The 26,853-nt window shown below is 41.1% G+C and overlaps 1 protein-coding gene across 9 annotated transcripts; it reads right to left on the bottom strand.

Annotated features, from left to right (window-relative positions):
• On the bottom strand, positions 1 to 26,499 carry CILK1 (ciliogenesis associated kinase 1). 9 transcript variants are annotated; one of them, XM_048296373.1, is made up of 14 exons: positions 26,409 to 26,499; positions 20,649 to 20,910; positions 18,703 to 18,757; positions 17,054 to 17,175; positions 15,727 to 15,806; positions 13,305 to 13,437; positions 12,719 to 12,890; positions 11,989 to 12,156; positions 9,375 to 9,671; positions 8,124 to 8,314; positions 7,427 to 7,581; positions 5,925 to 6,056; positions 4,126 to 4,239; positions 1 to 3,660 (listed from the first exon to the last, which is right to left on the bottom strand). In XM_048296373.1, exons 2-14 carry the CDS (start codon positions 20,747 to 20,749, stop codon positions 3,506 to 3,508), a joined length of 1,875 nt encoding a protein of 624 aa, XP_048152330.1. In that variant the 5' UTR covers positions 20,750 to 20,910; positions 26,409 to 26,499; the 3' UTR covers positions 1 to 3,505. The 9 variants fall into 9 exon arrangements, with proteins under 9 accessions (XP_048152330.1, XP_048152335.1, XP_048152332.1 ...); XM_048296378.1 differs by having other exon boundaries at positions 20,649 to 20,831; positions 26,409 to 26,495; XM_048296375.1 differs by having other exon boundaries at positions 26,405 to 26,493.
• Between the last annotated feature and the right edge of the window lie 354 nt (positions 26,500 to 26,853).

Genomic DNA, 26,853 nt, shown 5'->3' on the forward strand with positions numbered 1-26,853 from the left:
TCCTTCAAGAATAACTTTATTCTGGGCAGGACATTTGACACAGAAGGAATGAAACAAGCATTTAGAATGTTTCTGAACGAAAACACTGAATAAACAAGAACCATTATTTCTCCCCTCAATGACAATTCTACCCCCTCCTTCCATATTAAATTCTAAAATGTTTTTTCAGTACGTTTTTGTCTTCACATTATGGAATATCCTGCTCACATCAACAGCCATATCAGATACAGGAACACCATGGGAGTGGGTTTTCTGGCTTTTTTTTTTTTTTTTTTTTGGCTAACATCATGGCACTTACACACTACTTTTAGGAAAATCTGGATTACAGAGGTGAATGAATCCACTGCTGGACTCCTTTATTTCCAGTGGTCACTATTATTACATGTTATGCCTAAGCCTGAGAAAATGTAAACAGTACAATTCTAAAAACATTTTCCACAAAGATGCTGCTAAACATTGAAGCACAAGGTAGCAGGTTACATATCATAAATTCTCAGATATGCTGCTTGTCCAGATTTCAGTATATAAAGACCTCCATCTCTTCCATCTCTGTACTGCACAGAGACAGCATGGTTAAAATACATAAACCCACCTCTGTCCTGCTCAAAAAGAACTTTTCCAACTTCAGTAAGAATTTGCTTGAGTAAAGGATACAACCATTAAATATAGCTAATTTTCTGTCTCACTAAGTGAAAACTAGCAGTGATTTTGAGTGCAATATTATTAGCTTTTTTCCCCAAAATAAAAGGCTTTAACTTAGGAAAGGAGGAGATACAAAAAAAAAAAAAAAAAAAAAAATTAAAAGTATAGCTTCTTTTTCTAATCTTTTTGATGGACTGACTAAAGCCTGAATGCTATAGTCAAAAAAATCACCGAAGGTCTGATAAAGGTTCAGAGATTACAGGCCAGGTTCAGATTCATCCTGTGTTACTTGAATCTCACAGAGTTGTCCCCCTCCTTAGTGGAGAGACTCAGGTCTCTCCAGAGTGTTTGCATGTTCTCAAATGAGACAGATTTCGAGATGATTCTCACTCACCAGGGGTGAGTCACCTCACAACAAAGGAGCTCAACACTTAGGTATGATGAATCCAAGCCTCAACCACCTGTTCTCATGACCTGTCTCCTTCCACTCCTAGGAACTAAGTGTACAGACCAGACTACTTTAATTGCCTACTTTGGTCTAGGGATACCAGGATAGGTTCAGGGTGCTCATTCTTAAAACAAATTACCTAGTGAGAAAATAAATTACATGGTATGTAGACATAAATACAGGTATTTATTTCCACCAAGAGAAACAACGATCTTTCCAGTTCTTGCACAAATATACATATTTCCCTTTCCACTTACCCACAGACACCTACCAGTGTGTGCTTTAGAAATTAAACGGCTGCTTTACTTTCCTGGTAAGCATTGGCATCACTGCTGTGGAAGCAGTTAGGTATGGTTTGGAGTGAGTACTTGCTATGCCCAGATAACAGAGCAGCAGGACACAGAAGATGTCTTTGGCATGTGTAAGTCTTACATGCACACTTTTGCTCCCTCTTTGTCTTGTACTGTCTCACTGTGGGCTGAGCCCATAAAAGCAAACAGCGACCAGTGCTCCTCGGGGTTCCCCCTGTAGCACTGAGCCAGCAGCCCACCTCGGGTGCAGATTCCTTGAAATCCCACATGTTCTCCATGGGAAGCACTGAAACGGCCAGAATCTGTTCTCAGTCCGCAGTCCACAGCAGCTGGCCCTTGTATGTGCCAGCAGATCCCACAGAGAGGATCTCATTGGCACACAAGCCCCTCAGTTCCTGTGAAAGGGCTGGGAGCTGAGAACTGCACCTGCTCTGATCCCTTCAGGCTGCGTTTAAATCTCATAAATAAACCATTTGCCTGAGCTGATCTCACAATGAGCTCAGAAAGATGAGCATTTCTGCACATTTCTGCAGGAAGATGCATTCTCTCAGAACACTTCAGCTTTGGCAGCACTGCTCCAGAACACAGCTACGGAAGGTGTTCTCCCACAGCACTGAACAGTTTTATCTTTCTTCTGTAGAAGGAGGTGCAGGAATAGACAAATGCTGACTGTGATCTAAATTAATATTCTGCTGATAGCTGGACTCTGGCACTCCTTTCCAGAGCAGAACTAAAGCAGATTATGGGGCTACTTTCTTTTCTCTCTAACTTGATATAAATCATTCTCTCTTATAAACTGAGTTAAACTGCTCTTCAAAGAACTGTATAAATTTCAGTGAAATCAACCACAGTTTTACAACATTTTCTTAACCGGATCACATTAAGATCCCATCTTTCCCTGCAGAGCCTCTGGGCCTAATTTATGGAAGTTGACATATTCTTCACATTGTAAATGAAGATGTATTGTGTGAAGAAGAACTGAGTATAAACATAAGCAAGCTTAGACTGACTTATTTCCTCTGGGTTGTTTTGGGGTTTTTTTTCCCTCTTAAGTGATTTAAAACAGCAGTGATTTAAAACAGTTGTGAAAAGTAAGTCAGCTGCATAGATCTTGTTTCCTTAAACTCTGTTGCTGGCATATCATTAATATTTTGTTACTCTGAAACCAGTTTTATTAATTTTATTAATTTACTATTAATTGTTAATACAGTCTTTAATAGGTCTTCAGATCTTATATTCACAATGAAAGAAAAAGAAGAAACAGAATCTGCTTTTTCTCCTTAGAAATCATTGGAACATTTAAATGAATTTAACAGAGGTAGGTTCACATTCTATTTCATAGTGAACAATGCCAAAGAACAACTTTAAAGCAGGAAAAAGGAACACTCTGTCAGAAAATGGATCAAGAGAAGAATACCCTTCACCAAACAAGAGTCCTCAGATTTGGTAAATTTGGATTGCAGTCCAACAAAAAACCTTTAAAAGGCAAAAAAAAATTTAAAAAAAGGTGCCTCTCACTGACATTCAGCAGTCTCTCAGTGACTGTAAAGGAGAGTGTAGACTGTTAAGTCACTCCTCTGATGCCAGTACAAAGGCAAATGGTCGGTCATAAGACAACGGAAGTGTAGCATTGAGACATGGCATCACTGAAATTACACAGCCTCAATTAGCACATAAACTTTAGAAAATGTGTAATGAATGCTGCTTCCTCAGTACTTCTCCTTCACTGCAATATTGCACCACATATTTTTATCCACTTCTATCAAAAAGTTTAATCTAACAAAAAAGTTAATTTTTTTTAAAAGTTCATTATAAAAATTTGCTGTATAAAAATGCCAAATCCCCTAAGCCTTATATACAAAATGTATCACTTTTATGAAAATAATTGGACCCAAGTACATAACAAAACATTTTTATACAAAAACATACAAGACTGCATTCAAATTAATGCAAATAAGTAAAAAAACCCTTCAAAAAAATGTCTCATTCATGGAAGATCTGCTTCTTTTAAAGGTACAGGTATATAAACCTATACATGTCTGAAATGGTCTCACGTTGGCCATTTCCTGGGAAGCATGCACTGGTCAGAGAGTATTTCCACAGGTCACCGGTGAGTGCCGTACTTCGCAGACCAGTCAACGCGCCCATGGATCGGCTCCGCGGCCGGCGGGAGAGGCATTAACCTCGGTGAGCTCTTGGTAGGTGAACTGAACGAGGGCCATCCAAGAAGGGGTCTGACTGACGTCAGAGAAGCAAAATCTAAAGGACAAAAAATACTGTGATATAAAGGTTCAGTGAACACTGAACATCCACTGCATCCACACTGAACAACAACTGGATGCAGGTCCAGTTACTTCTTCAGGAAATAAGCCTCCTTTTTTAACAGTTTGCTGATGTGAAACAATAGTGCATCCAATCCCTAAAGACTCAGCAGACAAAGACTATTTACATCCCTGATTTGACAAGCATGAATTCTGTGCCAGCTCTCACACCAACCTCTAGGTCCCATTGAAACAGGCTGCAGATAAACCCACATATTTAATAAACAAAAGTAAACATAAAGAAAATCCTTTGCCATATGAAGGAGAGGTTGCAAACAATACTTCCAGTCAGTCATATATTGACAAATAAAATAAAGCAAAGGTAAGCAGTTCAGTGCTGCATACATACAGCATTACTGGAGTACTGACGAAGGGACCAAGAGAATGCTGGTACTATACTTACCAGAAGATGGATCCACAACTGGTGCTAACTGAACCCTCTGCCCAGCAGAACCTACTTCCTTCTTCAGAAATGAAGGGACATAAGCACTCGTTAGACCACTTGATCCTATGGGCCCTGAAAGAAATGACAAGGAACATCTGAACACAGTGGATCTCCCATACTATCAACAGATGACAAAGGTGTGCCCTGAGGGGTCATGTTCAAGACCAAGCCTGATCATGGACTGATCAAAACAAGAACTTAATTGAAAACACTAGAAATCCACAGCTCCTATATATACACCTGCATTTGGGAAACTGTCAGCCTCAGACTGCATCACAGATGAATGGAAAACAGTTACAAATTATACCTGTCAGGGAGAATACATCTCAGCTTTTTCAAGGTCTCTCAAAGCTTCCAAAACTTAGCATTCAGTTGGAATTATCTTGTTTGACTTTCAGCAACTACGTGCTAAGAGTATATTGACTCTTGGTGTCTATGTGGTGAGTCTGGGGCTTTGGTACTACACAGAGCTCTTACTGAAGCCTGTGAGAGCACAACTTGAAAATCTGGTACAGAGTCACATTTCAAATTTTAAAAGCCAGTTACAAAACTTGTCCCTAAGATGAGCAGCTTTGACTGACCTGTAGGATAAGCCATAGATAGGGAACAAAACAGTCTAGAGTTATAGCACAGATGGACACTAAACAAGATATCATGCAGACCATTGCACACATGCCTACGCTGTACTATTGCAGTGGCAAAGCCTATTGTGGGAAATGATGGTAATAAATAAAAAAGAGAAAAAACTAATTACATTCTATGCTGCTACAAAAGAAGCAAAAACTTCTAGAAGAGCCAGGAAGGAGACATGCTACGTATATAAAGGTTCTCATGTAGTTTAGCTGTTTACAGTGTCCTCCCATCTTGAATCTTTAAAGAATGATTTTCTGATTAAATTACGTCCAAAATTTTAAGTTGGGTTGTTTTTTTTAACCTGAGCTTCTAGAGGTCCAAAATGTTTATTTGGGCCAAGATTCAACACAAACTTTGGCAATAACATACTTTCTAAACAACATACAGAAAAGAAGTATGGCACTGCAGAACTGTATCACATGAAAACCTGAAGCCACAGTTTAGAGAGGAAATACACAGATAGAGTCTAGAAACATCAACATGTTTAAGTGTATCTGATAAAATCTAATGTAAAAATCTACAAATTAATTACTTCAACTCAAACAACAGTGATTAAATACCTGAAATACCAAATGCCAAAAAAAACCTGAAGAAGAAAAATTGAAAAGTTTTGCTTTTTGTCTGAATTTTTAAAACTACAATTATTACATTATTTTAAACAACATCAATTAAAAGACATAATGATAGGTTTTCTTTGCTTTATTCATGTAAGAAGACTGGTGTGTATGGCTAGTTCAATTTACCAGCTTCCTCCTGTGGTGACAGCCATTTATGCAGCCGATGGACTGAAATGCTCTGGAAACCAGAAAATATGACTTAAAAAAAACTGAGGAGGGAAACTGAAAGCAAGATGAAATATTTCAGGTTGAACAGACCTAAGCTGTCCAGCCTTCTATGCGTGGGGTACTTCAGACTTGTGAGGATTCATTAGAAGATACGACTATGTTTCAGTTTAAGGCAGTCTCCCAAAGAAGAGTACTCATAACCAATTTTAACACAAAGACAGGGTAGCAGGTATCTTAGGAGCTGACAGTGTTTTGGGAATGGATCATTCCAACATACACCTGTGGGGAATTGCAGAGACATCACTTATCGTTTTTCAGAGTCTTAGCACACCTTCTTACCTGAATTCATCCTGTTGGTAGTACTTCCTCCCAAACCAGAAGTTTTCCCAGACAAACCAGAACTGGGCCAGGGATGAGATGGAGCAGACTCTTTGTTTGAAGTGGAGACTATGCTATTCCTTGTGCTTATTCCTATATTGCAAAAAATTCAAAGATTACTTCATTAAAATTCCTGTTGCCACACAGGCCTGCATGCATTCCACCTGATGCACAGTCTTAGAGCAGATGTCTGGTTCAACTTAACCAAAACCTCTCCCTTTCAGTAACTCTCTGGGTCGCTCCCCATCCTCTCATAATACAGGAATGCTGTAACTAGCCACAGGCCCTAATCTGCAAACATCACAATGTATGTAGTTCCACTAGCATCAATGGCTGCTTAGATCACAGGGCAGGATCCTTACATCAGGGCCACAAATATTCTCAAGTCACAGAAGGTGAACCTTGCTATGTACATGAAATCTATGCTTCCCATAAAAGCCTAACGGTGACAACATAACCTGAGAGGCAATACTAGCAATTCCATTTCTCATAGTACTATACTCGTCTTTGGTGTCTCTACTGCAAGCACAGATTATGCCAACAGTTTGCAGTACAGTTCAGATGTCACCTATTATTTGTATTTAACATAGAGCCCATATTTAAGCAGGGTACCTAACATTCAAGGACACACCCACAATTTATGATAAGGCTAAAGCAGACTTGGGATCAATGTGTTTTACAACCTCCTCTAGTAAAACAAGTTTTAGCTACCAAAACTCTACCTAAGTGAGAGACAATTTGAAAGTCAATTAATTGTTTCATGAAAAAAGACTGAGTTTGTTGTCATAATACCTTCTAGTTTACTTAATTCATTTTGAAACATTAGTACTACAAGTGAATGAATACTTAACACTACTTTTATGAATAGCCATTATGAGAAAGAATACACTTCAGCTCATTTTAAATACTAGCAGATATGCTGTCTGCCTCCTGTACTTCATCCTGCCCCAGCACTGGTCTCAGTATAGCAGAGGTTATCATGAAGACAGGCATGTAATTCTCTATAGAGACATGGATCTGCATTTTACTTAACTCCAAACTACAGCAAAGCATATTCCCACTACTAGTTAGCCTGTTATTCATGGTATTATACACCCATGAGGTAAATGCACGGCACTTTCTTTCCCAGTCTAGAAGACCAGTCTTATACTTGTTAGGGAGACAGGGAATAGTTTGGCACATGTACAGACATCTAACACACCTCCAAGTATAAAAGTATCCATCAGGAGAAGGAAGTACCAACAATCCTGTCCCCTTGTTTGTAAGCAGCACTTCTCAGTTGCTAGACTGCTAGAATGTAGTTTGTGTCATGGCCATCTACATTAGCAAAGCTCTTTCTCTCCTCACGTTCTTTAAGCAGTAGCCCCCTTCCACAAGGTGAAAGGATAACAGCTAATGTACCAATGACTATTTCATACTGCTGTTGGAATTGCAGGAAGAAAAAGAAAGTATTTTTTACTAACCAGGTCGATACCTAGAATGGTTTAAGTAGTGTTGCTTTGCTGCAGAAACTCTCAGTGTGGGAGCATCCTGCTGCAAAAAGGTTGCATGGGAAGTTCGGGCACTGCTGCCAGAGCCTACAGCATCCGAAGGCTTCAGATTCAAAATGCTTTCAAATCTGTAATTCAAAAATTGGTACACATATTGGTACACATCCAATTCTTACAGCACATGCTTATTCACAACTGGCTTTCTCAACTCCATCCCATCTCCAGGAATCATTTCCTTCTGTGTTTGCTACACTGTAAGCACACAGACAACAGGGAATATTATCAACCTGAAGTCATACAAGTGCCCCTGAAAATCACATTTGTACTTCTAGTTCCCTTATATACTGCTTTTAAAGTTTTTATAAATCACTCAGTAGGTTTCTCTCTTCTGTATACCATCCATGGAAACTGCAGCTTAGAGTTGTCCAAAACAGTTTATATGCATGGAGTATGTCAAAATAGTCCACATATAAAATCGAAAAGTATATGTTCAAAGATTAACCTGGGGAAACTTAAGCCCATTTTTTCAGTGGGGAAGAAAAAAAGAATACAAAATTGTATAGAAATACATTTCCAGATACAAAGAAAGCATGAAGAGCAACAGCACTAAGAAAGAGAAAAAGGCCAAAGAAATAGACCAAACAGCACAAGCACATAAGAAGCCCCTTACCTACAAAGAGTTTCATCATTCTGCCTCTTCTTGTTTTTCACGTCCATTCTCATGATGCAAGATGTGAAATCAAGGTCTTCTAAGTCATCCCAGTCTTCAGAACTCTTAACTGTCCTGGGAAGATGTCCCCATCTTCGCCTAGGTTTTGGTTTAAGTTCACCATTTATATTCTCAGACCCAGCAGATGTTTTCTGTATGAAGATTGATAAGAAACAAACCCATGTGCTTAGGCCATAAATCAGGTGACAGGAACAAAGAGGATTTTTTTTTTCTCTATCTCAAAGAGTAACAGTGGTAATAGAGCTGTAACAACACAATCTTCATCTTCCATTAAATGTGCTAAGAACACAATCTGTAGCCTGCCGACATTATTACTTATCTTCTGCATTTCATCCTGTAATAAAGTGTCTTGAACTGACAAAAGAAGAAATTTCTTAAGTCTCAATTCCAGTTCTACTCATGTTTCAGTATGCACCTCCCAAACCATTACCTTATGCTCAATTTTTACTTCTAGACCCATGCTGGGAGTAAGAAACTGCATGAATGCTTATGTTTCCACAAGCCTGTGTCTAGACATTTTAAAAAATTTTATCTCTTGCAGGACAGCACAGGTACAAATTTGTGTCTCTTCAGCCGTTGAGGCTCAGCAGTACATTTTGACCTTGTGTGACACTGGCCAGTACAGACCCTACTTATGACTGATTCACACTGTCTGCTCTCGTCATCTATCTTATTAATCCAATCTCCCTATCAGTCAACAAGAAGGGTACATTCTCATGGCCAAAGAACAATCTGTTGGTTTCCACGTTCAGTATGGAAGACCAAAGGGAATACTATTCCCAGTCAATAAATTGGATGCCATAAATGGATGAAGGCAATAGCCTCCTTTCCCTCATTTCCATACTATTTAGCTTAGTACTTTTTTCTCTAGCATCAATCCCATTAATAGTTTGAACACCGTACATCCTTTTTACTCATATGAAATCAGTGTCATCCTGTAAGTGGTGCTTTTCAACAAAGGGAAGCACGAAATGGCTCTAAAATGAGAAACTGACTTGCTTGTTTTACAACAACTGGATTTAGATTTCAATAGAGTAAGTCCCAGTTTCTATCAGAAATTGTAGCCATTTTTTATTCCTAGTCACTATCCTTTCAGTAAGGAACCTTAAAAGAGAACAAGGAAAAGAAACACAAGGAAAAAAATTAGGCAGTATATCAGAAAGTTTATCTTATGCTAGGATGGACCTTTACCTGCTGAGGAACCTTATTGTGAATTGCAGGCAGACGAACCTGGTTAGACTTGTCCTCCTGTAAGTAGTTACCGTGCTCAGCCCCAGAGTTGTCTGTCTTACATGCGTACACCACGTGCTGGGAAGACTGACTTTGTTGAAAAGGCCTTGATGAAATTCGGGCATTAGGTTTCAGAGGGGGCTGTGCTGGGGGGACAGGCTTAATATGCAGAGATGATTTATTGTGCAGTTCCTTTTGTTTTCCCAGTTCCTGAATGCCCAGGGCATGCCCAACCTGGAAGTATGAGTATCGAAGTGCCTAAAAAGTAATATAGACATTAGGCTTAGAAACCCATAGTTTTTCATTTACCCCAATCCTGTGTGTCAATAAAAATTTAATTTCCTTTTTTTCTGGGGTAGGAAACAGCAGAAGACCCATCTCTCAACACTAGATTCTAGTGAGCACAATCCACTTCAAAAAAATGCTACAATAGTAGAGAAGTTTCAAGAGATACTGAGTTATCAAATCCTCTGTGGACTAGTACAGAAGGAAAGGTTCTGCAGAATTAAGATTTTTAACCAAGTATATGGCATCTAAAGGCATGTTTCATTACATGCTGTCTCTTCATGTGTGCATGTGCAAACACATCCCCCCCATCATTACAGATTCAGCCAGCAAAACTCAGTGACCCCAAGAGACATCCCATGTCTTCCGTTCTCCATTCTCCAAGATGGAATGAAGTGAAAGAAATACAACCCTTATGAAAATTAGCCTCTATCTTTTCTGACAGACAAGTTAATAAAAGTACTCTTATCCTGCCTTAAAAGTAATTAAGGAGTTGTCTGTAAAGGAAATTAATCTGCCTATCTTGCTACTTCAAGCATACTCATCTTCCCAAAGACCTCTTACTGCAAAAAACTTCTAAAAGCTCAGATTCCTCACTCTATTTGTACTTTACTGTAAAACATTTGTTAATGCTCTTAATACTGTTACAGTCAGTATTTTTTTGTTTTTCGTTACCTTTGAGAGCTCTTAATCTATTTCACTTTTAAACTGTTTTAATTAGATTTCAAGCTTTTTATTGCAATTTGTACTGAAGGTCTAATTAAATCACAAAGGTACAGCTACAGCCCTTGAAGTCAAGTCAGATTTGAACCCAGAATCACATCTGTTTTCCAAAAGGTGCCCTGCTCATTTAATTGAGTACTATCCGAAACCAGTGGCTACCACCACCCATATGTGCAGTATGGATGACTTGGGCAATGCTTATGCACAGGATGTTGGAACATACCTGCAGTGCACTTGAGCTGTGGCTGCCCTGCAAAAGCTAGCCTTACCCAGGCAACACTGGGCTGGAGGAACAGAGAGCAAGGTGGACTGACAGCTGGCGGAAAGGCCAGGCCAAAGGGTGGTGGATCAATGGAACAAAGTCTTGGCTGGAGGCCAGGAAGTATCTGTCTTCCCCAGAGGTATTATCAGGGCAAACACTGTTCAACGCCTCCATTAATGGCGTAGCTGGTGGTGCAGAGTGCACCCTCTGGAAGTCTGCTGATGACACGAGTGGAAGGAGGGGCTGACAGACCGGTTGGTTGAGCCGCCATCCTGTGGGACTTCTGCAAGCTGGTGAAATGGGCTGACAGGAACCTCATCAACTTAACAAGGGTAAATACCAAGTCCTGCACCTGGGAAGGAATAACCACATGCACCAGCACATGCTGGGGTCAACCACCTGGAAAGCAGCTTTGCAAGAAAGGTCCTGGTAGACACCAACTTGAACATGGATGATCTACCAAATACGCCCTTGCTGCAAATAAGACTAACTCCTGGGCTGCCTGAGCAGGAGTGTTCCCAGCAGGTCGAGAATGGTGATCCTTCCACTCTGCTCAGCACAGGTGAGGCCATGCCTGGACTGCTGTGTCCAGTTTTTGCCTCCCCAGCAGAAGAGAGAGATGGACATAATGGAGAGTCCAGCAAAGGGCCACAAAGGTGATTAAGGGACTGGAGCATCTCACATGTGAGGAAAGACAGAGAGCTGGGACTTCTCATCCTGGAGAAGAGAAGGTTCTTGAGGATCTTATCGAAGTATGCAAAAAAACAGAAGGGAAAGCGCAAAGAAGATGGAGTGAGTCTCTTTTCAGGGGTGCCCAGTGACAATGGGCACAAACTGAAACACAGGAAGCTCCCTCTGAACATCAAGAAACACTTTCTCACTCTGAGAATAACTGAGCACTGGCACAGGTTGCCTAAGGCAAGGTGGTTGAACCAGATTTCAGCCATTCTGTGGCGAACAGCAAAGAAAGAACAGCATCACAGCCTGCAGCCATACATCCTACCTTCTGCTATTCCTACCTACTCTGCTGCTATTCACAGTGACTGGGTTACACTTAATTCAAGTGTATTTGCATGCTGCAGTCACACCTTTGATCATCGAGCATATACCCCAAGCAGTTAATGTTTCATGCAAAAGACTGATGACACTCTCTTAATTACCCGCCTTTGTCTTGCAAATTGTTCTTGGATTCTCCTCTTCTCCCTTCTAAGAACTGCACCCCTGAGCAACTGCTAAATGACTGTTCCTTGCAGTAAAAGAAAAAAAATCACAAGCAGAAATGAGAAAAAGAAAACAAAATCAAACCTGAGTAGCTGTTGGCCGCTTTTTGGGGTCCCACTGAAGCATATCTCTCATGAGCTGCACTGCTTCACTGCTAGCATTAGGTATGAGAGTTTTTAGGTTGTTAGGTACACACTGAGGCCAGCGAAAATTCATGGAAGCTGAAAGTTGGTAGCCTTCAGGCCAGTCGTTCTGAAAGAATGAGATTTCCAAACACAAAAAAAGGTCAAGCTGTAAAGTATCAGTGCCTAAGCACTCTAGCACATATTTTACCAGTAACAGACTGTGTCCAACTTGCTCTGGACTTATATTGAAAATTTCACTAAAAATCTTCACCTCAAACCTCTGGTGAGAGGTGAGTCTTGCTGTACATCCAACAGAGTCAAGGGCACAAATGGAACCAGGAAATAGGAATCTCGCCATGATCCCAATTTTTAGCCTCTTAAAACCATAGGTTTATACGCAATGTACAAGAGAAAATTTAATTCCCACCTAATGAAATCACAGTCTAAGGACCTAGTTTGCTGTTCAGGGATCTGTTTCTCCTCCTCTCTGTGTCAGCTTTTACAGCATAATTACATAATGTTTACTGCACAGAAAATAAGCTTTAATTTAGATTATTATATCTGAGATCAATACCATAAATTAGCAGTAAGGAGGAAAATTTATTATTTTTATGCTTACTGCTACTGTGTCATTGTGTATTGTAGAACAGCTCCAGGATTACTGCAGTATGGAACACCACTTCAGTTACCTTTTTTGGGGTCCCTAAGACTTGGCAAATTTTGAATATAGTATCAATTTCACTGGCGCCTGGGAAGAGAGGCCTCAGTGTGTAAACTTCTGCCATTATGCAACCAACAGCCCAAATATCTATTGGAGAACTGTAGCAGGTGGATCTCAAAAGGACTTCAGGAGCCCTGTACCTGTAACAAGAAAGAAAAGGAAACCCCAACAATCAACACAATTCAAACATACATGAAATAACTCACCTCTTCATTCTTTGCTATTAAGAGCAAACATCCTTTAAAAACCTCCTCTCCTGTACACAGACCTTTTCTTTTTTTGATTAAAACTACATAAGCTTCTGTAAGCTCTCTTATACCTTCCTGACATGCAACAATCTTAGCATGTTCCCACCTGCCTTACCCCACTCCCTCTGTGCTCCTGCCATCTGTAAACTGTCTTGCACTAACTGAAGCTTTTCAAGTTATGGCAACTTTAAATAAAAGTTTCATAAGGAGGAGGCATTAAAAGTGGTATAACGATCAGCACAAATTCAGTACTGTACTGCTTTAAAGTGTCAAGTTCCTACAATGTAGCTGAGTACTAGCACTTACCATCTTGTGGATACATAATCGGTGTAAGGAGGTCGAGATCGGATTTCTCGGGCTAAGCCAAAATCTGCAATTTTCACAAGTTCTGGTCCCATGCAAAGCAGATTTTCAGGTTTCAAGTCCCTGTGGAAGAACCCTGAAATTCAAATGAAATATTGATGTGGATTGCAATGTCATAGCTGTATCCTTTACTTCCCAACTGGATTGTTTTATTTTAGTTCTTAGCATTGAAGCTGGAACAGCATCACACAGACGTCAAAGTCTTAAGTGATCAGCAGAGCTGGTCAGTACAAGGTTGTACAGTTGGACTGTGAAAAACAGTACACACAAGTTGGCTATCTTGTAACAATTCAGAGCATTCAGTCAGACAGCTCCTTCAAGAAAGTGAGACTTCTCTACACCATTTTAATGCTAGCTTCATTCTAAATGGAAACTGCCCAATGAAGTTATTGATCAGTTACGTAACGTTATTTTAAACAATATATGAAAATGAGGGGGTTTTTGCATTTTGAACTTCTTTTTAAATCTCAGAACATAATCTGCAAGCACTCAGCTACTCATCATCCTGTAAGAAGATCTCAGTGTATTTTTTTAGTGCCCTCTGCATTCAGCAAGAACTGATCATGAATGAATGTTTCGCAAGAGCTCCTTCAATACAAATGAGAGAAGAGGACTGGAGTATCACTGACTACTGTCTCTGAAATTTGCTTCCACCATTAGCCTGCAAATCTTGTCCTTATGCTTCTTTCTTGCAAGCATCTGAAACCACCGTTCCTATCTACAGCTCCCTCTGTACTACCTTACTGAGCTCCTTTTCAGAGACTCCAATATGCTTACTTCTTCCATGGGTTGGAATATGCTCCCACAGAGAATGGACTAAACATTCACACAGGATGTGTCTATACTGTCCACCATAACTAGATTAGCTTTTGTTTGTTAGATTAATGTATAACAGCATTGAAGACATAGTGCTGTAGGTATCTGCTAACCAGGACACTGTATCCTTCCTAGGGATGTTGAGTTGACATTCTGGTGCCAGCTTGAGCTACTGCCTCTCTATGGAATGTACTAGGCAGAGCAATCAAGGCTTTTCTTAGCATTTAGTGCAATCACGTCTGTATTTTGCTGCACAGACATGCACCAACAGAATGCTTGTGAGGCAATTTATTTCATGACAAACTTGTAAAAAGAGCAATCCGTTGTGTGCTCAAATATAAGAAGATGCTTAAGAGTTTGGATGGACAAAGAATGCAAAAAGTATACTTGACAAGCATTTCTATGCCATACAGGAGCAGAACAGAGAAATACAGAGAGGGCAAAAAAGTTCATGTGATTTTTTCCAAAACTGTTGCAGAGAGAATCTTGGGAGACCCACTCTTACACTGTGAGCCACAATACCATCACAATCATCCTGTCAGGCCTGCCAAACATTTCCAGGTGTTTTTAACTACAGATTTGCACCATCTTGGCAGAAGTGAAAGTCTAGTGTGGTAGCAGGTCAGTGAAAAAGACAGTTAGTTTTGACATAGAACTGTTCAGTCTTCACAGCTACAGTAAGTTAAATAGCAATAAAAGCTGTTCTGAAAGGCCATGATCCATTTGAGAATTTATTGAAAAAAGGTGGCTTAGAAAAATATTATGCAAAAATCTATCTTCACAGATTATACATGTCACTGCAACAGACTAGAATTTAGTTTGGTTTCAGATGAGTATCCAAAACCCATCAGAAGAGCAAATAAAGCCATTAGCTTGAAAATATTTTGGAAAACACAGTTTTCCTTATCAGAAGGGATAACCCAGAGAGCTCTCCAGCAACAGACCCTACAGTGCATCTAGCAGACAGAATTGCAGAGGTCACCAAAACATGGTGAGGAAGCTATAATTGAAATAAGGTGTTTGAGATTTTTTTTTTTGTTAGTTAAGTGGGTCTTGTTACTACTGGCTCGTACATCAGCTTTAGCTTTTATCATTGTTGGAAAAATTAATTGGAAGCCCATGCAACAAAAGCTGTTTGTCACTCAGACTTTATTACTTTAAATGTGTCTTATAGAGAATGTGCATTTTATTCAGGTATCTGTGTGTACCTTGAGAAAAGAGTAATTTCTTCTTTATTCTCACTCTCAGGGGACCTCTAAATCTATCAGGAAATGTGTCCATTAACATCCAGTGAGTTTGAGAGTGGCCAGCTGCCAGACTGAGAAAGTGGAAATCTACAGACAAGGAACTGAGCAAACCTCCAGACTGAAGTATTAGTCAACTATAAAATACAGGTATTTTCAGTAACCTGATCTCTCATATAGTGCTATTCTTTTGATCACTCCTTCTACTAAAGTTAGTAATGTAATTGCTAGTATATTCATCAAAAAACTTACACAAACATTATCTGGCTCTAATTTAGAATGCTTATAGCTAAAACGTAACTTACCATGCTTATGAATAAATGCAAGCCCTTGCAGGATCTGATACATAATATTCCTAACGGTAGACTCAGGGAACAGTTTGTTTCTGTGGAATAAAAGGGAATAAATAATTATTAATTATTAAATTCACACATCAGCTTATGCTTTCTAATGAACCAAAGATAAAAGGTGGAAATGACAATAAAGCTGCTAGTCAGCTTTTCATATTTGCCTATTATCTTTTTTAGTTACAGAAGAAATTCTTATCTCCTCTACAGTCCTTTGGCACAAAACTGGCAATTTAACTAAGAATTAAGCAAATAAACCACATTCTTAAAGGTTTGACTTACACAATGTCTAACAAGTCCAAGGCCTAGCTAAACCATAGAGAATATGATGCACAGCATACTTTTAAAGACATCTGGGCTTTTTGTTTGCATAAGAAGGTAGGATATCATGCATTTCTAAGAAATTCCTAAAGATAATTGGTTATAGACTTGAATCATTTCTTCAAAGTTCATTATTTCATATAATTGAAAATCAGCACCCATACATATGTGCCAAATTAAGCTACAGTTTTATATACCTGTGCATGCACACTAAGTATTTTTATGCTTAAAAAGGTATTTTATGTAGCATTCACATATTGTAACAAAACCATTATTTTGTTAAATCAAGGAAGATTATTGTCATCTGCCAGGCTGATACCATGGTCTATAGAGAGAAACAATTCAAAGCAGGGAATGTTGCCCTCAGTTATCCTCTGGTGGATGTTATCATGGCCCAAAGGCTAAAATTAAGACTTTATTAATGCTCCAGCAAATATGAAAAAGCTAGATTTTATTAAGAATGCTGACAAATGAAACAGGCAGTCTTTGTACATGTCAGCTCAAATTGCAAGGAAAAATAATTCCTGGAAGCAACCCAAAATTTGACACCTCTTGATTACTGTTCCAACTACTTTTTATTTATTCATTTATTTGAGGAAGCCATAAAAGAAGAGGTGGTGCTACCACTCTCTTATAAAAAAGCATAGTTGGAATACTTACATAGACAAAAGTTCTAGGTCCAATGCTTCCTCAGTGTGAGGGCTGTTACCCAGCTCCTATCTCTCAAAAGAGCACCCTACTCACCTGCCACACTAATCTGGGACAAGACACTGGAAACTCTCATTAGACTGGCCTGGATATGCTCAAAGGTGACAGCCATAGCTCCCACTACAGCCTGCAGCTTTAAGCCATAGTGATCTAAGCCTACAAATGATCCAAAGTCCTTTGAACAGTAACAGGGGTGTTAAAAGCACATTACAAAAGTAATTAATTTGTATCAGGAATGGGTGATGCTATTACATACCTCTCTTTCATTAACTGATAAAGATTTTCCTTCATGTATTCAAACACAAAATACAAATGATCATTTTCCCTGATAACTTCTTTCAGCTTTACCACATTGGCATGGTTTAATTTCTTCAAAGACTAGAAAGAGAAAATACAAACAGCATTTTACAAGGGTCTTAATATAGCGAAAAAAGAAAAAAAAAACCAACTTATTTCAACTGTTGTTGAAGAATTAACTTCAAAAACTCTTTGGTGTCTTAAATAATCAGACAGCTCTGAGAACAAAGGCCAGATCTCCAAGTACTACCACATACATATACAGTCTATGTAGTAATTTAATGTGCTGGTCATTCAAAAGCCAGCTATCTGCTATCACTGTAAGCACCAAAACAATTGCATTTTCTCTGTAAGTAACTTTTTAATGGCAGAATTCACATCCTTCTTGCACCTGCACTGGTAACAGTCAGGTCAGAGTCAGGACTAAAAACAACCCTGGAAAGCCTTCCTTGGTACTGTGGATTAACCTCTGTGGGCAGCTGAGCTTGTTCAGCCCTCCAAGCGGGATGGGGAAAATAATCAGAAGGGCAGGAAGTGAGACAACTCATAGGCCGAGATACAGAGTTTAAAAGCCAAGCATGCAAGCAAAATACAAAATTCATTCATTGCTTCCCACGGGCAGGCAGGTGTTCAGCCACCTCCAGTACAGCAGGGCTCCATCACATATAATGGTAACTTGGGAAATCAAATGCCATCACTCTGAAGGTCTCCTGCTTCCTCCTCCTTCCCCCAACTTTTGTTGCTCAGCACAATGTCACACGGGATGTCCTTTCGGTCAGCTGGGGTCAGCTGTCCTGGCTATGTCCCCTCCCAGCCTTCTGTCCACCTTCAGCCTACTCACTGACAGGGAAGCATGAAAGACAGAGAAGGCCTGAGGTTGTGAAAGGACTGCTCAACAAAAACTAACACATGCCTGTGTTGTCAGGACTGTTTTGGTCAGAAATCCAAAACACAGACTCAGAGAAGCTGCTATGAAGAAAAGTAACTCTACCCCAGCCAAAACTAGCATATTTGGGTCTTCCTTCTTTACATACACTTCCTTGGGTATCTTTTTTTTAGATTTTTAGTGTATTCGACCTTAATTTTTACATGGTACTGTAATAAAATGACCTAGATTTTCTGCATGTTTTCGGTGCTGAGCATAAATTAAGGAGGTCCTTAAAGCATACCCCCAATGTTTCACTGGCATCAGAATTTCATGCTAAATGTCTGCCCCCAAGCCAACTACAGAGAAACAACTGCATGTACAAAAGTTAATGCTGCGCAAAGGGCGTGTGTTCTAAAGCTCTGAAAAACAAACACCAATCAGCTCCAGGTGTTGTGACAGGAAAGCTCTCACTCACACACTCCCCCCCCTCCACCGCAAGGAGGAAGCAGCTCTCTACAATCAAATGATTTTTTGCAAGACTACAGAATTTCAATAAGCATTTTCCTAAGACTACAGACACTCCCTTCCAATGCAGAGTCAGGAAACAGAACTGTAATGTCATATGCCACAGCTCACACTGGGAGTAGTTTTTCACGGAAGAGTTGTAAAGAATTTGATGTAACCCCAGAACGTGACAGTGATCGTCTAAACTGAAGTCAACCACTGAAGAAAACAAGTACCTTAACCTCCCGAAGGTTCATGCATTCCTCCCAGGAATAAAACTTTCTCTTCATTCTACAAAAGTAGAGGGGAAAATAATGACTAATGCATTGAAAACATCAACTGTTCTTAGAACCAAAAGTCTCACTGCATCATAACAATTCAGTTCTTCCATCAAAATAGAAGATGTTAGTTCCTTTGTCAAAAAACTTTCCATCTCTAGACAAGGTACACTCACACAGAATTACCCGAATACACACTCAAATAGAATTACACTCAAATAATAATTACTATTACACGGGAGTGCATTCTTCTGTGTATATATATATATTATATATATATATATATATCTTGCTGAAAATAATTCAGAGCCTTCAACAAGCCTAGGCATGCTAATTTTCTTTCTGGTATAACAATGTGGTGGAGTAGAGTCTGTAAAAGGAACAAGGGTAGTTTTGACAATTATGAACAACTCAGAGGAAGGTTTTGAAACAAATTAAATGAAGATCCAATCACTTCTCTGGGTCTCCAATTCTATTATATTCTCCTTACTCCTCTTCTCTATATTTTGATTTCTCTGTAATTTTAGTATCTTGCTGTATTTCCACGTTTTCCTTTGTCCACTGCTCCCTATGTTTCTCCTTCCCTTGCAAGGTGCATCTATCATGCCAACTACTTGTCAAATTCTGCTTTTCCCTTCAAGCTTATAAGCGACTCTGCTCTAACAGAAACAAACTGCATGGCAGTTTTCTCCTAAGCCAGAATATAACCCTGAACACATTATTTTTGTGTGCTCATACACATTTTGATTACCACTCAGTTCTTTGAGATGTAACTCTATGCTTTAGGACCAATAGGATGAAGGCTCACACACACATGCACACAGAAGATCACAGATTAAAACTTACAAAAATACTCAACTGTGTAGAGTCTGGATTTCAGAGGGAGTTAGGCACTCTCTGAAGATATGAGCCTTTGCCTTTAATGATAATTCAGTATTACATATTATTGTAGCAAGTTTCCAGTTTGAAATCAGCTCTTACAATTAGAGTAGTTTTAAGAACTACAAACCCTTCATGTCATAAAGGGGTCGGGGTTATTTTTTTCTGAGCAGTGTTTTTGCAGTTACTGTCTTGTGCACTCAGTTACCAGGCCACTTCTGTTTTTAATAAAGGACTGGCATTAACGTGTAAGCTAAGAGAATGCTTCCAGCTTGTTCTGATTTTTCTGAGTTTCTCCCATACTGCAAACTGAAAATCAAAGGTGCCTCTAGCAAGGTCTGATACAGGCAAAATACCCTCAGCATAGAGGATTTAGAAAGTTGATAAAGCCAGCTATTGACTGCTCATACAAAACACCATTGTACTGAAAGCTTTTTTGACAAGTCTGTCCCTGGGTCTTGGTTGGTATTTCAGGAAGGTGCCTGCAATGCTTTACAGCTGTTTCTTACCATAGCTAGGACAAATAAGCCATTTACAAACTAAGGTCACTGCCGAAGCAGCAGACAAAAATCAATTTCTCAAGGAAAATCTTAAGCTGGAAAGACCAATATGCAATAGCATAAAAGATACAGATAATGGACAATGACATAAATTGTGTTAATTATCACTGCAGTATTATTATTACATTGAAAATTAGATTACAAAATATATGCTCCATGTAAGCAGCAGCGAAAGGGCTGTAGATTTCATAGCAGCACTGCAGAATACTCTAATACATACCACGTTTGACTGCACATAGCAGCAGAGTGCTGTTATGATAAGCCTTTGTATCTCACCCTCTTTATCTCCTGCTGAGGCCTTGGAGGATACAAGGAACTTGAGTTTTTCACGTGGCCCCAATACAACTCCATACAAAAAAGTGGCATGAAATGTGAAGTACTCAAACCAGCATGACCAAGTTGATGCAGACCTAGAAAAGAAAAACCTGGACTATCCGTTGTTAAGTAATGTATGAAAACACTTACTTTTTAATGGCTATTAGCTCTCCAGATTCAATGCTTCTCCCTAGGAGAACAGAGCCGTAGGTCCCATCACCAAGCTGTCTGATAGTTTTGTACCTATTCATGATGAGGATACTTTAGCTGCAAGTGCATTTCAGTCCTTAGCATTTCTTGTGTTTTTTCTCCTCCGAGCGTAACCAGTTCTTTCTGTGGCAGCATAAATATAGAGCACTCAGGACAGTGTGAACAGTTGCAGGAATCATGTTTTCAAGACTTAGCCTTTGGTCTGAAAGCACAGAACACAATCCATTTGATTTCTGTACCCTTCTGAGATTGCTTGTTTGCAGATTCCACTCTCCTCTAGGAGGACAGTCCTCATCAGCCATACACAAACACTCGTCTTGGTCTCTCACCAGAGAGGGCCAGCCTGTATCTGGATGTAACTTGGTATGTTCCCCAAAGCCACTCTTATGCTAAAGCTAAAGGTACCTTACAGCAAGCTTGCAGACAGCCCTGATGGGAGACACTATTGCTTAAATCAGAGGATAAAATCTCATGGCCTGGAGAAAACAGTCTGGTAACAGAAAAAATGAAGCTTTACAATGCAATAGGAGAGGCTCTGTCCTAGTCAAATTATTAGACATGTAAGTTACCATCTTACAAGTCACACTGCCATCAGTTAAACCAATATCCTGAATTTCCATAAGATCCTATGTGAGAGAGCACAGCCATATGCATTCCCTTAAAGTGTTCAGAGGAAGAATATTACATTCATGTCAGGTAAGAATAAATTATTTTACTACAGTAACTCTAAGCATGAATCGGTTTCTAGAAGTAGCAGCTACATCAGATTATCTACCTGATCTTTTGCTGTGACACTGTATGAACAAAATGATCATAGAATGGTTTGGGTTGGAAGGGACCTTAAAAACCTTCTAGTTCCAACCCCTGTGCCATGGGCAGAGACACCTTCCAGTACCCAGGTTGCTCAAAGCCTGACCCAGTCTGGCCTTGAATCCTTCCAGGGATGAGGCATCCACAGAATCTCTGCTAGATAACAAAGCAAAAAACTTCTTATTTCTAGTTTAATGTAATTGTTGCTGGTATTTCCTCCACTACAGTTTAGAAAAAATGTAATCTATTCTTTGTAAACTAACCATACATTTGAAATAAAACAGAATTCCCGTGCAAGGAAGGTTTGGTCCCTACGTTCTCTTATTCTCCACCTCTTAAAAAGACAGCAATACTCATGGCTTGTGACTTTTGCATTCTGTAACATGTATTTTAACTACATTTTCACAATTTTTTTTGGTAGTAGCCTTATATCTCCCGTATTTCACAAAGCTGTATTATGATTTTAGAAGTAATGGGAGTATATTACTAGAACTCTGAACTGACATCATTGCAGAGCCACAATCCAGTAGATTCAAGATGTTGTGAACATCCTTTATTTTCCATCTTCTAAGCCTACTAGTCCTACTAATACTGATACAGGAACAAAGATCAGGAAATATGAAGTTAACATACCTTTTGACAATTTACCCATTGAGTAGCATGTCTCTAAACCTATCTCAGACACTGGGTAGTGTCTCAGACAGGCAGGAGGAACTACCCTCTAGCAGTACCTGTTTCTCTCCACACACTACTACAGAGAACCAGAACCGAGCACCTTACATTAGAGACCTAATTCCATATTTTGTACTACTTGCCAAGGAACACAGAGCCTGTCTGTAACAACAGCAGTTTGGAGTACCAGTTCCTTTTTGGCTGGTTTTCAGGCTGTGCACCTGAATGGCATAAAGCTATGTTCAATGATCTGCATCCAGGTTAAAAAGCTTTAAGCTGGTTACTCCAGCTGGTCAGTGACTGGATGGCAACTCAGAAGCTTTTATTCAGATCCTTGGCAACAAAATTTCAAACACTAACAAATCCTTGCATGTTCTTTTAGTCTGAAAATCTAAAATTTATTAATATTCAAACAATTTTATACAGTATTTCAAATCAACACAGATGGGACTTGTGGACTTTTCAGCACATACTGCCCTAACAACAGAGTTCTGAAACTGTGACCCTAACAGATGTGATGTCTTACAATTCACAGACTCCTATGCTGTCCCTGACTCACCATTCACATATCCCTTTCAGGGAACTGTGACTGAAGAGTGGAGGAGCACCCTTGCTTCATGTTTGATAACCACAGCAAAACTAAAGATGTGTAACACTACTAGCAATAATCACCAGTAGCTGGATAGATTGTTTATCTGATGTCTCTTGAGCAGATGAAGTGGTGAACCTAACTGCTTATTCCTTGCTGAGGATACTAATTTAAGTCCCTCTCCTTTCCACAGCCACCAATTTTCACAAAACTTGTATGAAATTATCTCTGCAATTCCAGCTCTGGTGTCAAATGTGACCAAACTAGACTAATCGAAATATTTTTGAGGAATAAAGCTGAGCAGAGCAAAAAAAAACCGAACAAAAAACCCCAAACAAACAAAACCAACAAACCCCAAGAAAACCAAAACCAAAAACCCCCCAAATACAAAACCAAACAAACAAAAAAACAAAACACAAAAAAACCACCCACACCCAAATCAAACAAAAAAAACAAAAAAAAATCAAAACAAAACAAACAAAAAACAAAAAAAAACCAAAAAAAAACAAACAAAAAAACCCCCAAACCAGTCAGAAAACAGAGATTTCAGTGAGAAATGCATGTTAAAAAACAGTCCAGGATGCACAGAAGTTACCCCAGCTCCTATGGAAGCAAAAACCCACCTGTATGAAAACCCACTGACCAAACCCTAAATAAAAGTCTTCTCTGGGTAACTCAATCAGCACCATTTCTTCTTGAACTTCATAGTGAAGTTGTTTTTAAAAATCTGCTTTACTTGGCCTTCAACTGCTTTGCCTGAGTCCCACTGAAATCACTGAAAAGAGCATGAGTCTCCGACAAGCAGTCTGCAGACCTACAACATGCATAATCTAATTTTAAAAGTACTATCTACACCAATTCACATCGTTAGAGGATGCAAATATAAACTGCAAAAATATCTTGAAGTAAAAGGTGTGTTGATACTAAAAGTAAAATGTAAACCCCTTATTTTCACCATATTGTAACACCGTGTTCAGACTCTACCTTACCTGTAACTTTTTCCCCGCAGAAATCAACCAGTAATGCGCCTTTAACAGCAAGCTTAATTTAATGCATCGAGACTACTTTCTGACTAAGTACAACTCAAACCTACTATTTAGCTTATGAACCCTTTAAATATGTATCCACTCCTGTTTGAAAGGCTGAAGCGCCGAGAACTGAAAGCGAAACTGGCTCACTCTGCCACAGCTGAGAAACGCAGACAGTAAACAATCAGCATGTGCCTTTTTAAACTTGTGCTGTGCTCCGGCAATTACTCGAAGGTATTACTAGTAAGTAGGAAGCGCTGAGAAAGGCGCGGTCCAAAGCCGTGGGTGTCCATGGGTGCGGTCCCAGCGGCTGCCGAGTTTGTTACAGAGGGCTCTGGGGGTGCCCCGTGAGCTGCGTACCAAGGCAGGGACAGATGTGCGATGGCGGGTTCGCCACTCAGGCCGAGTCCCAGCCCCCGCCCGGCCTCCGCGCTGCGGCGGCGCCCGATCCCAGCCACGGTCGCTGTACACTCGAGTGCCCCCGCTCCCGTTCCTCGCTGTACCGGAACGCGGGTCCCCCGGCCCGTGCCCGTGCCCGGCGGGACTCACCACGGACGCGTCTCCCCGCTCCGGCACGGCCTGGGGAGAGGCCCGGAATGGCGACGCCGCGGCCCCGCCGCCCCGCGGAGCAGCTGCGGCCCAGGGCGGCCCCGCGCGGGCCTCGCTCGGCCCATGGCGCGGCCCCGGCCCCCGCCCCGCCCCGGCCCCCCGCACCCCCGGCCCGGCCCGGCCCGGCCCGGCCCGCCGGGGCTCCCCGCGGGGGGACAGCGCCCCACGACTGCGGCCGAGGGCGCCGGGCCGGCCCCCCCGCAGAGGGGGGATGAACTGGGTTTTAACGAAAAAAAACCAAAAACCAAACCATCTCTGGAGCATCTCTCTTATGAGACTGTGGGAGCTGGGCCTATTCAGTCTGCAGAAGACTGGGAGGAAATTTCGTTAATGCGTGTAAGTATCTCAAAGGTGGGTGCCAGGATGATGGTGCCAGACTCTTTCAGTGGTGCCCCGTGACAGGACAAGGAGCAATGGCCATAAACTAAAACACATGAAGTTCCATTAACCGTGAGGAAGAACTTCTTTACATTGAGGGTGGCAGAGCACTGGAACAGGCTGCCCAGGGAGGTCATGGAGTCTCCCTCTCCAGGGACATTCAAAACCCACCTGGATGTATTCCTGTGTAACCTGCTCTAGGTGACCCTGCCTTGGCAAGGGGGTTGGTCTAGATGACCTCCAGAGGTCCTTACCAACCCTCACAGTTCTGTGATTCTGTGAAAACAAAACCCAGCCGAACAAACAAAAACCCCACAACGGTGATGGGCCTCTCCCACATCGTAGAGAAGAATTTAAACAAGACTAGAATGCAGAAATACTAAATTATGAACAAATGGGAAGAATATCGACATCTTAAGTGCTGCTAGAGAGGCCTGTACCTTCCCCATACAAGCAGCAGCAGCGCACCCTGGCTCTGACAGGGTCAGCCTAAGACATACCAGGAATGGCAGAAAAACAAAAACAAGGAACAAAAAATTGTTCAAGAACAATTGATTATGAGGACTGTAATAGCGATTCAGAAAGTCTCCACTTCTTTTTACACTTTATCGCTTAGGTTTTAAAGGTAAAGCATAGAGTTAATTCCCAGGGTATGGAAAGACAGGATGAGCTGGTGCTGTACTTCAGGAGTACAGGGTGGGACAAGACATTCATTTGCTAAAATAGGTGTGGGGAAAAACAAAGCTCTGGGTGCCTCTCTCCAACCCATCTAGTCAAGAGGCTAATCTTTACATTTACATGAATATATAATAAAGACTCAAATTCCCTCCAACAGACAGGCATGATTCTCAGTGAAGCCAGGAGGAGCAGTGTACACTTACATGAGACTTCTGCTTTAAGCCACCTGTATTACATCCCATGTGCATAACCGCATATTAGCACTCAGCCCAGTGATAGTCATTGGACGCCGTTTTTCTGTTGTTAGAGGCAAGGCTTTTTCATTACCAAAAGAATCACAGAATTATTTGGATTGGAAATTACCTTAAAAATCATCTAGTTTCAAGCCCCCTGCCATGGGCAGGGGCACTTCCTGCTAAACCAGGTTGCTCAGACTCCCATCCAAACTGGCCTTGAACACTGCCAGGGATGGGGTGCTCCATAGCTTCTCAGGGCAACCTGTGCCAGTGCCTCACCGCCCTCACAGTAAAGAATTTTTTACTAATATCTAATGTTTAATATCTAAGAAGAGACAGGCAGGAGAAAAGCAGCTTTGACTCCAACTCCAAACAAGAAGCAGCACTAATGGTAACTAGTTGTAGCCATGAGCACCCCATATCAAAACCTCAAGTGGTCATGCTTTGTCATCTCCACTGCTCACACCGGGCCGACCAGCACGCCAGCAGCACCCAGTCCCTGCTGCTCCGCACCACCTCCGGCTGCCCGCCCAGGGATCGGCGCCCGGCGTGTCGGGCAGCTCCCTTGCCTCTCACGCTCTCCTCTCCACAGAGCAGCTCTACAGTCACCTGGATCTGAAACGCACTGCTGACGCCGGCTCCCACAGCCCTTGCGTCCCCATTTCCTGCTCCCGCTGCCCGGGCCTGAGCGCTCACCTACCCCTCCAGAGAAGACACACGCCGCCTCCTCCTCCTCCTCCTCCTCCTGAAAACGCTCAGGGCAGTAGACATGCACAAAGGTTCACCGATCCATACACGTGGTTTTCTTCTGGAACAAAAAGACTGTGACACGCTTAAAAAAATAGGTTTAGTCCAATTTTAGAAAACCTGACGAGGCGTGTGCTGACAGCAGGTGATAACTGCGCTCACTGAACTGGACGGGCAAATGACCAGGGCCACGAGATTCAATGGCCTCGGCACCGCTGTTATCTCCGCAGCCGCGGCACTGAGCGCTCTCCCGTTACCCGTCCACAATTCGCCTGTGCCAGATCCCGGCCTGACCACAGTCACAGCGGAAATCGCGCCTCCCGGACATCGCCGCTTTACCTCGGCTCCCGCCCCTGGGATCCCGCTTGCCGGGATTTCCATTCGCGGAGACTACAATT

Source organism: Corvus hawaiiensis, chromosome 3 (assembly GCF_020740725.1).
Source record: "Corvus hawaiiensis isolate bCorHaw1 chromosome 3, bCorHaw1.pri.cur, whole genome shotgun sequence".
NCBI lineage: Eukaryota > Metazoa > Chordata > Aves > Passeriformes > Corvidae > Corvus > Corvus hawaiiensis.